Source organism: Salmo salar, chromosome 14 (genome assembly GCF_965601325.2).
Source record: "Salmo salar chromosome 14, fSalSal1, whole genome shotgun sequence".
Taxonomy (NCBI): domain Eukaryota; kingdom Metazoa; phylum Chordata; class Actinopteri; order Salmoniformes; family Salmonidae; genus Salmo; species Salmo salar.
In genome coordinates, this window is record NC_138304.1 from 33,689,414 (window position 1) to 33,705,970 (window position 16,557).

The following is a 16,557-nucleotide window of genomic DNA, read 5'->3' on the forward strand; positions in this document are numbered from 1 at the left end:
AAAATAGGGATCAATGAAAGAAATCCCTCTAAATATATGCATATTCGTCTCCATTTCAGCACCAACTGGTAGATGTAAAAATACTCTGATTTTGTAGATTATTTAGGTACATTTTAGGGTTAGGAAAGTACTGTACTGAAAGACACTAGGTATTGAACAATAGTCCTATAAATCTACCCTAATCCTCACTAATCATGGAACTGTATGACAACGGTCCATTAGTTTAACCTGCTACGTGTGGTCTGAGTTCCATAATGATTCAAATAGGCTACATGTACCAAATTATTGCACAACGTTAGCCAAATATGATCCACTAATGTTAGTGACCCTCAGGAACAATTTACACAGATGTGACAGAGGATAGAAAGATCAACGGAACGGAATGATGCAAAATCTAAGCTACAAACTAACACTAAAGTGACAGTTATAAATGTATGTAGGTATTACGGACGGTGGCTCCCGTTAGTGGCTAATATTTAACATGATACAAATTGTAAAAGAAAAATTGAGAAAAGCCCGGGCATATAATTAAAACATTCTAAAGCACATACATCAACTCGGCAGGTTCAGACCTACAGAAGCCAATAACTTGGGTCTCCAAATTTCATACATGCAAATTGAGGGCACAGCTATTTATAGCCTACTTCACTGTGGAAAAGGGGTTGCAATACATGTCATGTTGATATGATTTTTAGTTGCTTCCATATGAATGGTTCCACATTCGTCTCGAATGATCATAAGGAAGTTTATTTACAATCCCGTTCTCCAAACGGATTACTAATTTACCTAGCTCTAATCAATAGCTCTTATCAATATATAAATTACAGTGCATGGAGAATGCTGTTATTTCTATAGGAAAAATAAAGTAGATGCTTTTTCCACTTGGAACCGGCAGGTTCACTCGACCTTAGTTATGGTTAGTCATGGTTATGAGGGGAATTAAGTCAAGGTCAGAATACTGTTCATCTGTAAACCCCTCCACCACACCTTCATTTCTTAGGTCTCCACCCGAACAATTAGCGGGTGAATCGCATGCTATTCTCATGCTTAAGTTCAAGGTTAGAATATGCATAGAGAGAAATGTGCATGAAAAGGGAAATGCGTTCCATTTGCGAACACTTACCTCAGGTTGGAATCGGCTCCAAGGTAATTAGCGGTTCACAGCAAAGCTGTGAAACTTATTGTTATTCTTAGATTTTCTTTTTCCTTGAAATGGTCAAGTAACTCATGCATAGATTAGTAAGTATTATTTCTAATTTGGCACACAGAAACTAAAGGCCATGAGTAACTTGGTCAAAAAGAATGGCAACGATTGGCCAATAGGTGGCGCTGTTATAAGCAGTCTCACTTAAACCCTCATATCTGACGCCCCGTTTGACATAGAGACTTTGCATGTAGGTTACTTTCCTCATGCTGAACAAATTTGCCTCAAGGACCCATAAAGTCCATCAGGATAGATTTTCCTCTATCTTGGAAATTTTGAAAAACCTTTGAATAACCTTTGAAAAATGTCTTCTCATTAACCATAAGCCCGAATAACACCAAATGTTGTATGTTGGTCCATAATGAATCTCTTAACTTAGTTTGAGAAAAGCTCATGGTTAAGAGATGGCTGAGTTATTGATAAATCAGGGAATCTGATTTTGCATGTTCATTTAAATCCTTTGTAAATCCACTTCACATGTGCCTATCAACTTGAAACGTACATACATTACCACGATGAACCATGTTAAGTTTGGCATTGATATCTCAACAAATAAACTATTAACAATGAACTTTTTAAACTATGTAACACTAATGCTTAAAATAATCATAAAAATCTCATGAAATAAAAGTCAGCTTGATTCCAAATTTTGTCTTTGGACTCATCACAAAAGTCCCTAAAGAGTTTGAGAAAATAATGTTGATACATTAAGATGGCCTCACTATACTAGTAGATGCATATTAGGACTTATACTGTGTGGCTCAGTTGGTGGAGCATGGCACTTGCCACACCGGGGAATTGGGTTCAATTCCCACGGGGGATCAGTATCAACAAATATGATAATGTATGCACTCACTACTGTAAATAGCTCTGGCTAAGAGTATCTGCTAAATGACAAAAAAAAAGTATTTGAAAGTAAATCCATTCCACAATGGCCTATTAACAAGAAACTTGTCATCTCTATCATGGATGTCCCTAAGATGAACCATACTAAATGTGGTACTGATATCTAAAAAAACAAGGAAACTAATTAACAACTCATTCTTTGCATGTATCTTTGCATATGTAACACTAATGCTCAAAATCATCCGCAATCATCTTCTCCTCATGAACCATACGTCAACCATATGTCAGATGTCAGACTCATTACGTCAGTCTTTAATGTTTGAGAAACAATTGTTGCTGCATTCAAATATGGCCGCACTGTTCTTATAAATGCACCTAGGCACATGCTGATGAATGGTTCTTGTCATAAACCATTAATCAGATTGACTCCATATTTGGTATATAGACTCAATGAATTAGCCTCTAAAGAATTTGATTAGCTGCTGCATTCGAAGTTGGCCACGCTACCAACCTACAGCACTAGACTTAACTTCACTTTCGTCATCCTTGTGGTATTGAGAGATAAACATGGTAATGCTTTTACTGATGGCACATAAAATAACATAGTTCCTACATGATAGTGCTTGTTTGTTGTCCAACTAATCGTCTGTCATCCTGGTTCATTGGTTTCTGTGTGTTTGCTATGCAAATTGTTTAACTACAGTTGCCTATCATATGCATGAATTTGTTATTTATTTTACCTTTATTTAACTAGGCAAGTCAGTTAAGAACAAATTCTTATTTTCAATGACAGCCTAGGAACAGTGGGTTAACTGCCTGTTCAGGGTCAGAATGACAGATTTGTACCTTGTCAGCTCGGGAATTCAAACTTGCAACCTTTCGGTTATTAGCCCATCGCTCGAACCACAAGGCTACCCTGCCACCCCATGGGGACCTTTAATTAGAATGCCAATTAGTAGGACTTTTTCAATACTATTTTCATATGAAAGGCAAAAATCCTCAGCTTATTTTAGCAATTTCTGTTTAATTACTTCCAACATAATGCCTCAGTTATAAACTAATATAGGTCTTTGTTATCATGCTTGTTTCTGTTTTTTTTTGTGCTGAAAGGGTCAAATACATCCTAGGCATTAGTCTTCTCTGATCCTTGACATCTTCATGTCTGTTTCTGTCACGTCCTGACCAGTAAAAGGGGTTGTTTGTTATTGTAGTTTGGTCAGGGCGTGGCAGGGGGTGTTTGTTTAGTGTGTTTCGTTTTTTTTTGGGGCAATGTTCTATGTTAGTATATTTCTATGTCTGTGTCTATTTAGTCTATTTCTATGTTCAGGGTTTTTTGGTTTGGCCTTCAATTAGAAGCAGCTGTTCTTCGTTGCTTTTAATTGAAGGCCATATTTAAGTAAGGGGTTTTTGTCACTGTGTTTGTGGGTAGTTATTCCGTGTATAGTGTGTTGCCTTACAGGGCTGTCTTCGTCGGTGGTTGTTATTTTGTTCAGTGTTCAAGTTTCCTTCTAAATAAAAGAAGATGAGTATACACATTCCTGCTGCATTTTGGTCTAATCCATACAACGAACGTGACAGTTTCATCACATGTCCCTTTTCAACTACACAATGCATTTGGAAAGTATTCAGTATTCCTTTTTCCACATTTTGTTACACTACAGCTTTATTCTAAAATTGATTAAATAAATGTTTTCCTCATCAATCAACACACAATATCCTATAATGACAAAATGAAAACAGGTTTTTAGACATTTTTGCAAATCTATTAAAAATTAGAAACAGAAACGCCTTATTTACATAAGTATTTCAACCCTTTGCTATGAGACTCGAAATTAAGCTCAGGTGCATCCTGTTTCCATTGATCATCCTTGAGATGTTCTACTTGATTGGAGTCCACATGTGGTGAATTCAATTGATTGGACATGATTTGGAAAGACACACACCTGTCTATATAAGGTCCCACAGTTGACAGTGCATGTCAGAGCAAATACCAAGACATAAGGTTGATGGAATTGACCATAGAGCGCCGAGACAGGATTGTGTCTATGCACAGATCTATGGAAGGGTACCAAAAAATGTCTGCAGCATTGAAGGTCCCCAAGAACACAGTGGCCTCCATCATTCTTAAATGGAAGAAGTTTGGAACCACCAAGACTCTTCCTAGATCTGGCCGCCTGGACAAACTGAGTAATCGGGGGAGAAGGGCCTTAGTTAGGGAGGTGACCAAGAACCCAATGGTCACTCTGACAGAGCTCCAGAATTCCTCTGTGGAGATGGGAGAACCTTCCAGAAGGACAACCATCTCTGCAGCACTCCATCAATCAGGCCTTTATGGTAGAGTGGCCAGACGGAAGCCACTCCTCAGTAAAAGGCACGACAGCCCACTTGGAGTTTGCCAAAAGGCAACTAAAGGACTCTCAGACCATGAGAAACAAGATTCTCTGGTCTGATGAAACCAAGATTGAACTCTTTGGCCTAAATGCCAAGCGTCACGTCTGGAGGAAACCAGGCACCGCTCATCACCTGGCCAATGAAATTCCTACGTTGAAGTATGGTGGTGGCAGAATCATGCTGTGGGGATGTTTTTCAGCAGCAGGTACTGAGAGACTGGTCAGGATCGAGGGAAAGATGAACGGAGCAAAGTACAGCGAGATCCTTGATGAAAACCTGCTCCAGAGCGCTCAGGACCTTCCAGAGCGCTCCAGTTCACCTTCCAACAGGACAATAACCTTAAGCACTGAGCCAAGACCACACAGGAGTGGCTTTGAGACAAGTCTCTTAATGTCCTTGAGTGGCCCAGCCAGAGCCCGGACTTGAACCCGATCGAACATCTCTGGAGAGAGCTGAAAATAGCTGTGCAGTGACGCTCCCTATCCAATCTGACACCGTTTGAGAGGCTCTACAGATGTGCCAAGCTTGTAGCGTCATACCCAAGAAGACTCAAGGCTGTAATCGCTGCCAAAGGTACTTTTTAACACCTTTCAGTTTTTATTTTTAATAGATTCGCAAAAAATAAAAATGAACTGTTTTTGCTTTATAATTATGGGGTATTGTGTGTAGATTGATTAGGGAAAAAACAATGTAATCAATTTTAGAATAAGGCTGTAAAGTAACAAAATGTGAAAAAAAGTCAAGGTGTCTGAAATACTTTCCGAATGCACTGTACATTTTCACCTAGGGCAGCAGGTAGCCTGGCGGTTAAGAGCGTTTGCCCAGTAACTGAAAGGTCACTGGTTTGAATCCCTTAGCCGACTAGGCTGTTTGGGTCAATGACCATAGGAGTTAACAAGACAGCACAAACCAGGCTAAACCATTTCCACTTTGACCAGTAATTATATCTATCTTCCTGACCACTTACCATGGGTATTCATAGGGGAGAGTGGGGTAAGTTGAGCCAACCTTGTTTCTAGGAAACCATACACAAAATGTATAATTTGACCAAATATTTAGGAAGAGGTCATCATTTCATGGGAGTCTGTGAAGGAAGAAACCACATGGACAAAGTGATAATGAAGTTAGGTCCAAAAAACTGATTTTCATTAAGTCAAATTAATGTATTGTGTTAAGAGGTTTTATGATGCTTGTATCTAAACCAAAGTAGATAATTTTAAGATTGTTCTATACATAAGTTGGGGTCTCTATGCTTCAATATGTGCATCCTTTGTGGCTAATAGTCAAAATGTTTGCCTTGTGGTAAATTGAGCCAATTGAAATGTTTTCTTTCCAGGCGTAATGCAAGCCCTTATCACTGGGCTATGAGGTACAAAATGGCAAGTGTTAATAAAAATTACAGTGTTTGTTAGGTGTTAAACCTGTGTTAAAAGATGCATAAAATGACTAAAAGACAAAAAAGCATTTGTGATTGTGTTGACTTGTACTTGGGAAATAAAGATAGACATGGTTTTCTAAAAGGTAGTGGTAATATTTCATTCAGTACAGAAATGTGTTGGTGGCTTAACTGACCCTGTCACATGGCCCATACCTGGGGTAAGTTGTGTCAGGAGACCACTTTGTTAGAAATGCTATGTTTTCAAAACGGTAATGTTAACATGAATTCTGATCATTTCCAGGGATACACCACATCCTGAAATATATGTGGATATTTCTGTTAGAAAGAATACTATATTTCCCTGGACGGAATGATGCTGAATGTAAACATGTCTCTACTTACCCCATTCTCCCTTACTCTGTCCTTCCTGACAACCTCCTGAATAACCATTCATGATTTCCCCCTCTATCATACGTGACCAGCAGTGATATCCATATATTACATGCCTCTTCGGACCTGACCCCTCATAACTATTTCTCCACACTCATCTCCATATCTTTACCTGTCGCTAACCAGAGTATCTCAGCATCTCTCCCTCTCTCCCTCTCTCCCTCCCTTCCTCTCTCCATCTCTCTCTTCCCTTCGTACCTTTCCCATTCTCTTCATCTCCTTCTCGCTTTCTCTTTCTCCATATCTCTCTCTCCCCGTTCTTGGCTCTTTCTTTCTCCAACTCTCTCACCCATCCCTCCCTCTCCCATTCGTTCTCCCTTCCCTCTTCTTCCTTCTCTCTACCCCCTCATTCCATCTCTCTCTCTGCCCCCCTTGGCTCGTGTTCATGCATTTAGTTTCTCCGCTGTTAATTTGCCTGAGAATGCATTAGCTGTAATGAAGGCTGAGGGCCGAGGGAATCCTCCAGGGTTCCATTAATCATCCCCCCTCAGACAGGCAACCTTGATTACAAGTGGCAAGAAATTCATTAGAGCCAGGCCTCTGACAACTCTTATCTCCGCCACTAGATCTGACTCATTAGGCAGCCAAATTAAAGCTATGATGGCCCTGATGAAACTCAGCGCTTGTTTATCTTGTACGATTTGATGCATCTGCCCATACATCACGCTTGGAGATGGAGAGGGGGACGTCCTGCATGCAAACTCTCCCCGGATGTCAGGGCTTTCGTCTGGACTCAGGTATGGGATGGAATGGCCTGGCTCTCTATGCGCGGCTATCTAGGAAAATATAGGCGCAGATTTCATACATCACTGTTGAAGATGTGAAGGCGGCTTCCAGCATGCAGACCCTCCCAAGAGGTCAGACAGGCCTCAGGTCCGTGTATAATACTGTCTCTACACTCACTGTGAGGGATGGGATGGTCTCTCTGTCTCACCACACAGCTCTCTAGCAAGGAAAGTATTTTAACTAAATTTAGATCTCAAGAAAATGTATAATGTGTCTCAGTTAGGGGGGCTGTGTTTAGGCATACGTACTATGGCATCAATGTAAAAAATAATTGTATTATACTCAGTACAATACTACAATGAATGGTGTAAGCCATTTGGCTATGTTCTCCTTATTTATTCTCATGGACAATTACAGTTTCTCTTGCAACAACTGCAGTATTACAGCTGGGAATATGTCACTGTACTTTAATTGTGTATAAGTTCACCTAGTCTGAAATAGCCATAACACTCTGGTACTAAGTAATCTACTTGACATCCAGCGTTCGTCAGCTCTCTTAAAACCATAATAAAACCTCCATCACTTGCTCCTGACAACATTAATCCTTATATCACCATCCCAGTGTCACAATCTTGATGCATGATGTGGACAATAACAAATGACTTCACATTGTCATGGTTGGTCAGATGGCAATGCTACTCATGCCCTTCGTTAGCCAAGCTATGCAGTTGGGCTTTTGATACAAATATCACTGCCAAAACCAACAGCAGGCTTAAGCCGTGCATTTACTTTACCTGAGCCTTATAGTTTGATATAGGCTATGGTTCTCAGATACTGTATTATACCACTTCAATCACTGAAGTTCAACGGCAGCTTCAAATGTAGATGGTTATTTCCTATAAGGACATAAGGAAGATATTAACTTTCCCCCCATTGCTTTGAGGCCCATGTCAACAATTGCACCACTTGTTACTCGGTTAATATTGAATAAAAGCAATATTTAGTTTATAAGTCAAGATATGTCTCAAGTTCAATTTATAATATAGTCTTCATGGACATGTGGAGACTCCCAGCTAGCACATTTGGTTTCCCATTGGTTCTGGGAACGAAGCCATAAGTTTCCTGACCTGTAAAACTGAACTTTGTTTTAAATGTTCTGAGAACTAAAATGAAGATTTTGCCTGTTCTGGGAAGTACATGTTTTGTTTGCAGGGAGGTTCTGAAAACGTTTTAGTATGGTTACCTTAAAGTTTCCCTGGGAGGTTTTATTAGCTTTCTGAGAATGGAAATTATAGGTTATTTGAATGTAATTAAATAAAGTTCTGAGAAAATGTTTTAATAACACTGCTGGTTTAGTTTGGGTTAACTACTGAGCGGTGCAGCGGTCTAATGCACTGCATCTCAGCACAAGAGGTGTCACTGCAGTCCCTGGTTCAAATCCAGGCTGCATCACATCTGGCTGTGATTGGAAGTCCCATAGGACGGCGCACAATTGGCCCAGTGTCGTCCGGGTTTGGCTGGGGTAGGCTGTCATTGTAAATAAGAATTTGTTCTTAACTGACTTGCCTAGTTAAATAAAAGGTAAAAACTGTTTATAACTCCAAGCACAGATAGGACACATGGATATTCATTTGCTTGGGCATTAATCATGCAAACATGTTTCTTTTTTATTGTGGCATGGCATCAGTGAGATTTAAACCTATGATATTCTGTTCTCTATCCAAGGAATTAGTCCACTGCAGCTCCAGAATGAAGCTAGCAGGATGCAGCTAGTTTTTTTTTACTCATTCAGCTGTACAATTTTGTCTATTCAAACAGACCCCATTTCAAAGGATACAAGCACTCATTAAAATCACACTTAACAAGATAGACGATAGCGAGAGTTTTGTTGACGCTGAGAACAGAATGTATATGTTTTTAAATAACATTCTTTGAACGTTTTTTGAACTGTACTAATGTTTCTTGTGGGTTTCTATGGAAAGTTTTCTTAATGTTCTGAGAACATGACTTTAAATAGAACCATGAGGAAACTTGAAGAAAACGTTATGCTGAAGTACTGACGTTCCCACAGAAGAACGCTGTTTCTAAATGTTCTCTGAACGTTCTGAGAACATGACTTTATTAAATACAACCATGAGGAAACCTGTAGGAAACGTTATACTTAAGTACTAAAATTCCCACCTGAGAAACATATGGTTTTCAGAATGTTTTGTGCAAGCTGGGTATCCTGCGCCATTCCCAGAACTTTGTGGGGAGGTTGCATGCAAAGAACCATAGGACACCATGCTCCCACCTAGCTCTAAAACACATATGGTACTCAGAACCTTATGTGCTAACTGGGCTATCTCTTCCTTCCATTTTGAGCAATGTGTTGGTTTAGAACTGCTGCGAGCTGATTAATTAAGCTACAGTAATATATTATAATATAGCTACAGGATCATAAGAGCCCAATTTGGAAACAGTTCAAAGAGACCTATCGTGTCCAACTCACATCCGGCTACTAAGGCCAGCAGAGCTTGATATTTTGTACAGCCTACCCCTCAGGTGCCCCTCCCCTTTAGAAATTTGGCAACCCCACTTTAGATGGACCATAGACTCAAGCATTAAATTGCCATGTAAAAACTCCTCTGGGTTGAGAGAGAGAAAACTAGCAGAGGATGAAGAAGGATTTCTGTGGAATTGGGTGAGCCTACCCAGCTAGCATATAACGTTCTGAGAACCATATGTTTCTTAGAGCTTGGTGTGAGTGTGGTTGTCCTATGGTTATTGTGCATTAAACCTTCCCACAACTTTATGGGAATGGTGCAGGATATCCAGCTAGCACATAATGTTCTAAGAGCCATATGTTTCTTAGGTGGGAATTTCAGTATATCAGCGTAACATTTCCTACAGGTTTCCTCATGGCTCTATTTCAAGTTGTGTTCTCAGAATGTTCTGAGAATGTTAAGAAACAACGTTCTTCTGTTGGAATTTCTGTACATCTGCATAAGTTTTCTGCAGGTTTCCTGATGGTTCTATTTAAAGGCATGTTCTAAGAATATTAAGAGAATGTTAACAGACGACACAACAGCAGTAGGTTTGATTACCAACAACAACATGGTTGTGAAGAAGGCGCAACATCGTCTCTTCAACCTCAGGAGGATGAAGAAATGTGGCTGTCACCTAAATCCCTCACAAACTTTTATAGATGCACAATTGAGAGCATCCTGTCGGGCTGCATCACCGCCTGATATGGCAACTGCACCGCCCATAACCGCAGGGCTCTCCAGAGGGTGGTGCGGTCTGCACAACGCATCACCTGGGGCAAACTACCTGCCCTCCAGGACGCCTACAGCACCCGATGTCACAGGAAGGCCAAAAAGATCATCAAGGACAACAACCACCCGAGGCACTGCCTGTTCAGCCTGCTACCATCCAGAAGGCGAGGTCAGTACAGGTGCATCAAAGCTGGGACCGAGAGACTGATAAATAGCTTCTATCTCAAGGCCATCAGACTTTTAAACAGCCCACACTAACACAGAGAGGCTGCTGCCTACATACAGACTTGAAATCATTGGCCACTTTAATAAATGGATCACTAGTCACTTTAATAATGCCACTTTAATAATGTTTACATATCTTGCATTACTCATCGCATATGTATATACTGTATTTTATACCATCTACGGCCTCTTGCCTATGCTGCTCGTCATTGCTCATCCAAATATTTATATGAATATATTCTTATTCCTTTACTTAGATGTGTGTGTATTAGGTAGATGTGGAATTGTTAGATTACTTGTTAGATATTGCTGTACTGTCGGGAACTAAAAGCACAAGCATTTCGCTACACTCGCAATAACATCTGCTAACCATGTGTATGTGACCAATAAAATTTGATTTGATTCGATTTGAACAATGTTCTTCTGTGGGAATTTAAGTACTTCAGCATAACACTTTCTTCGGGTTTCCTCATGGATCTATGTTCTCAGAACATTAAGAAAACTTTCCATAAAAACCACAAGAAAATCTTAGTAACGTTTAAATAACTTTCTAAGAATGTTATTTAAAAACATATACATTCCTTTCTCAGCGGCAACAAAACTACCTTGTTAAGTGTGCTCAGGTGTGTTGGCCACGCCCACTAATTGGCCACACGTGATCTTAATGAGTGCTTGTTTTTTTTACATGGGGACTGTTTGAATAGACTAACATGAACAGCTTTGCATGAATTTAAAAAAAACATGGTATGCTAGCTCCATCCTGGTGGACAGTGGACTAATGAAATAAATAGAACAAAAGATCATAGGTTGGAATCTCACTGATGCCATACCACAATAAAAAAATGTGTTTGCATGATTAATGCCTAAGCAAATGAATGTCCATGTGTCCAATCTGTGCTTGGAGTTCAACACAGTTAATTAAGCTAGCAGTGTTATTAAAAGTCTTATTGAAACATGTTCTCAGAACGTTAATTCATTACTTTCAAATAACATATATTTTCTGTTGTCAGAACATAATAAGACCTCCCAGGAAAACTTTCAGGGAACCATAGTCAAACGTTCTCAGAACTCCTGCAAACTAAAAATATACCTTCCCAGAACAGACAAAATGTTCACTTCCATTAGAATGTTTAATAAATGTTCAGTTTTACCGGTCAGGACAATTATGGCCCCGTTCCCAGACCCAATGGGAAACCAAAAACGTCCCACAACTTCCAAAGAACCAAATGTGCTAGCTGGATACACATCCAGTTAGTGCATTTTAACAATACACCTATAGGGTTTTGCTTTTGTGTCCTTAAGTGGCACATAACATTTCAAGGAGTGATTTGACAGAGTAAATTATATTTTTGTCATGCATGATGACATCCACTTTGTTTGAATAGTGTTTGAATAGGCTTAGCACACTGTAACGTCTTGGGTATGTCCATGCATCCCCACGCCAACTCTGTTCTGTTCCCTCAATTAGCAGCTAAGCACTAGAACACACACCAAACATTCTGGCGTCATCGGAGGTCGAAACTCGACCCACAACTGTCAGCTCTGGCATTGCCTATTTGAAGTCGGAAATTAATTAGGCAACGCAATTGTTTTTAATTTACAGTAGGCTAATATTGTATTATATTTCGTTTAAATATTGTCATATTATCTCTTCACGTATTTCAGTTATACCTAATCTTTATCGTCATAATTGAGTTGACTTCAACATGACAGCATAATGCAAAAGCAGGTGTCGCTAATTAGCTTAATTTATTGACTCAAATATCGCGCTTGATAATTTCGTGGACATGTGTGGGATCAGTTATTCAAACAGGGAGTAGGTCTACCTGAGATAAGATCTTGGGGGGGAAATCATTTATAACATTTTGAGCACCTGTAGTAACGACGACACAAGCCTACATATAGCCTAAAATAAATAAAAATTACAGGTGCACCAGTAGCAAATATTTGCACGTTTTTTTCACATTCTATTTGTTATTTTTATGACTTGCTCTTAGGTTTGAAATGGATGGAAATGGACCTATACTTGAATACCAAATGAATTACATCCACATCAAAATACGTTTAAACATATATCTGTAGCGACCAAATGAAGTTGCAGCTGTGAAAATGTATTCTGTATTCTTGAGTTGAGACTTGCTTATATACATAATACACACACACATACACACACACACTGTTCAGTGTTCATCCTCCCTGGTCTGGTCTCTTCAACTCCTATAAGGATGTATGTTTTGACCGTTCTAATGGCGCTCCATCACTCCACCTCGAGACAACATGCCCCCCTAAAGATAACTGCTGCTTCCAGCCACAAAACCCTCGTCTGTTCTCTCCTTTATCTCTGTCTGCTTAATGAGAACCTTCACTGAATGTATATCATCAACGCCTAGATAGGGCGAACTGCTGGACTTTGCATACAGTAGGTGAAGTGGAATATGATTTAGTTTTCATTAGTATCAGTCGTCCAATTATGTAGTTAATCCACTCTCACGATTGGAGACACGTTTGTATTTTTTCAAGACCTACAATATCATTACATTGCAAACTCATCCAGGCCTACAGTGTGCAAAAATGTCTTCATATTCATGCCAGATATTACATAGGTATACAATACAGACGTTTTATTTACTTACTATCTGAAATCAATAATATCAGATTATTAATGCCTATTTTACAAAGGAAAACAACTTTTGAGATTGAGATAATAAATGAGAATTTCCATAACTATTATATTATTCCAAATTGTTGTATTATTTGTTTATTGTTATAGTTCACTTCAAGTTTTAGTAGGCTATTAAAATACAGTGTCATGTAATCGGCTAGTGGTATTTTACTTAATGTATGCGAGGAAAATATATTTTATAGAAAGAGAGCTCACTGTTAATTTTCTGAGAGCAGACAGATGCTATATATAAAGCACAAATCACCATCTCTAAAACTATAGCTAAAACAGCAATAATAATGCATTTAGATACATACCTTTAATATAAATTGATTTATTAAGTCAATATACTTTACAGTATTTCCTTGTTTGGTTATTTATTTTTCTTCACATATTCTTTTTCTCTCACAAACAGCTGGCGAATACAGTTCTTACAGTAGCCTACCAAAAATGAAAACTTTGTAAGGTACATGCAAAATGTGATCAACGAAACGATACCAAATACGACAAGTTTGAAATAGCTTCACCGAATGAAGCACATGCAGATAATAAACAGAACAGTTATAGGCCCTAGATATAAATATTTTAGAAAATAATGTTTACAATCTCATTTCATAGGTGCTGTCTGTGTCACCTGACACATATAATATTTACAAATGTACAAACAATAAATAAAACATGATATCCTATTTGACAAATTAATTAATCTGCCAAGCGATAACATGATATCGTATGTTGTCAAGTTGATCGGACATTATGTCTCTTGTGATGTAAAAAGTAATCTTGCTGACCAAAAAAATCCATCCCTTTTTGTGCTTCATGCATTTAACAACCCAGAACATTCTTTTGTCAGCATTAATGTCCGTTTCTTTTTTAAAGTTTAGGCCAGGATAGTTCATCATGGCCTTGTTTGCTCTATCTGTTGGTGTTGACTCCTCACCGCAAACCTGTTGACGTGCACTGGAATGGGGACCACAATTTTGGGGTTTCTCACAGGCTCCCCCGACCTGTTATTGACGTTTCCCGCTTTGATTCTTTTCCATTTGGCCCTACGATTCTGGAACCAAATTTTGACCTGCACCTCGCTCAATTTAAGTGCGTGTGCTATTTGAGAGCGTTCTGTGAGCGAAAGGTACTTTTTACAATGAAATTCCTTCTCGAGTTCAAGTAGCTGCTCGCTTGTAAAAGCTGTCCGTCTCCTTCTGCTCTTTCCCGCTGAGCTTCCTGGTGGTAATGCTTCCTGTGACCCGGGTTTTAGTTTACTCTTTTGGGATAAAGAACCACAGTTGTTCCCATCGGAGAAGCTTTCGTTCTCGCTGTCGACTGCAGAGCTGTCATCTCGGTCACTGCAAACTGCGTCTGCTGATTTCAGGTCAAACTTCTCATCGTCAGAGCTGTACAATTTAGTCTCACCTAAAAAGTGACAATGAAGAAAGACAACATATATTACAACCAATTATGTTCAGCCTACACGTTTACCTCACAAATGCAAATTAGGCATTTATCTCTTTAGAAATTCAGAGACATTGTCTTGGCCACATAGGCCTCTAAAATGAAAATGGAATAGGCATGTTGGAGAGTTCGTATTCTGTGGTCTTTTCGTAAAAGGAAATGAGTAGGCCTATAGTGCCATTTATAACACCTCTATTAACGTAACATTGGCCAATGTCACTTTAAGTAAAAAAATGTGTTGAATAAAATTATGCCTAATGTAACAAATAGATTGAAGACAGTGTTTCACAAAATTGAGTTAGGCTAAACAATTCGACTTTTTGCACATTTGAAAGTGTGGTTTGTCATGAAACAATGTATTTGTGGAATAGTATGTTATGATGACAATTTCAGCCTTCTAAAAAGTGTGGATGGTGTCTTAAATTTCAGCATCATATTTGCCTTGGATAAACTGCATGTAACTTTATGCTCAGCACTCAAGAGTGTCTTTTTGTGTTGCTAAATGTCTATGCAGTCCAGTCCAAACTATAATTTGGATGACGTTTGCGCGTTTTACGCATTTAGGTCTCAACGTGCCAATCTAACGGAAACGTATGGACACTGGGACTGGAGCTTACCTGGCATAGTTTGAAAAGTTTCCGAGAAGTTGAGTAAGTCCGACCCCTTGTCTCTTCCATGCAGATCATCTGAGTGGGGGCTCTCTTGTCTCCTCGTTCCAGGGTCTGCACTTAACCGAGGTCCGGGGAGCTCTTGGGGAGGATAGAAACTATCCGGCGGATCCGAGAAACTCGGCAGTGTTGTAGTGAGAGCCACCATGGACGGCATCCCCTGTCCCAAACTCGCACAGAATGTGTTGGTAAGACGTCCAGCGAAAGATGCCAACGGCGCCAAAGGAGGTATGCCAGACGGTAAATGTGAATGAGATAAAGATTGAGGAATCATCAAGGGTCTGTACGGCATAAACATTGGGTAGCCCGTGTACAGCAGGTGTCCCGGCCGAGGCTGCGGAGTTCCTATCAAGGAGTCGATCGAAAACGCCGTCCCTTGGCCGCCCGGTCTCTGCATTGTGAAGAAAATTGTGGCTTATTTTTTCGAAAACTCAGGCGCCCCTTCCTTCCCTCAACAAATCGCCAAACCTTAGATTCAAAGGTCGAGTGAAGTTATTATGTCCCTTCGCTGCGATGTTATCCTGTTGACTAACCAGCTGCTCGAAACCTCCTCAAGCTTACTGAAACCTGACGCTTTCTTGTTTTGTGCCCACTCCCTGTCCCTCTATTTGTCACACACTGAGACATAAACACACGCTCTCCCTCCTCTACCTCTCCCTCCCTCCACTTCTTTCTCACTTCTATTCAATGGGCTCTCTCCCACACGCACGCACACACACACACACACACACACACACACACACACACACACACACACACACACACACACACACACACACACACACACACACACACACACACACACACACACACACACACACACACAGAGAGAGAGCGCGAGAGCCCTAGCTTATCATCTGCAATACAAGAGGAATGAAAGGGGGTGTACCCTGGGGACTCATCCATCTTCCTCAAATTACGCTTCATTTCCTTTTTCAGTGTCGGACTTTTTGGCCGCCTCGAGAGGCGGTAGTTTCCCAGTGGATACCGAATAGACGGCCCCCCCCCACCCAGCTCTCCACCCCATTTGCCCGGACCACATTGACTGGAAGCGATGTGAGAGACTGCTTCAGCCCTTACCCTTCTATAATCGTTGACCACACCAACCCAATCAGCTATTATTAATTTTGATTGATGATAAGTAATTACTTTGGATTCAAGGGATGACATAAAACAACGGTGCTTTTGTTGAAATGTTGTGATGTATGGCATCGGGACGGATGGCATCGGAGTGGGCCGGGAGGAGAGGCAGATGTTTTTCCTCTCTTGAAAGAGTAAAGCTTTTCTATTCTCTCTGG

The 16,557-nt window shown here is 40.0% G+C and overlaps 1 protein-coding gene across 1 annotated transcript; it reads right to left on the reverse strand.

Annotated features, from left to right (window-relative positions):
• Positions 1-13,499: 13,499 nt before the first annotated feature.
• gbx1 (gastrulation brain homeobox 1) lies at positions 13,500-15,787 on the reverse strand. The gene is made up of 2 exons (XM_014140645.3): positions 15,209-15,787; positions 13,500-14,552 (listed from the first exon to the last, which is right to left on the reverse strand). Exons 1-2 carry the CDS (start codon positions 15,654-15,656, stop codon positions 14,038-14,040), a joined length of 963 nt encoding a protein of 320 aa, XP_013996120.1. The 5' UTR covers positions 15,657-15,787; the 3' UTR covers positions 13,500-14,037.
• Between the last annotated feature and the right edge of the window lie 770 nt (positions 15,788-16,557).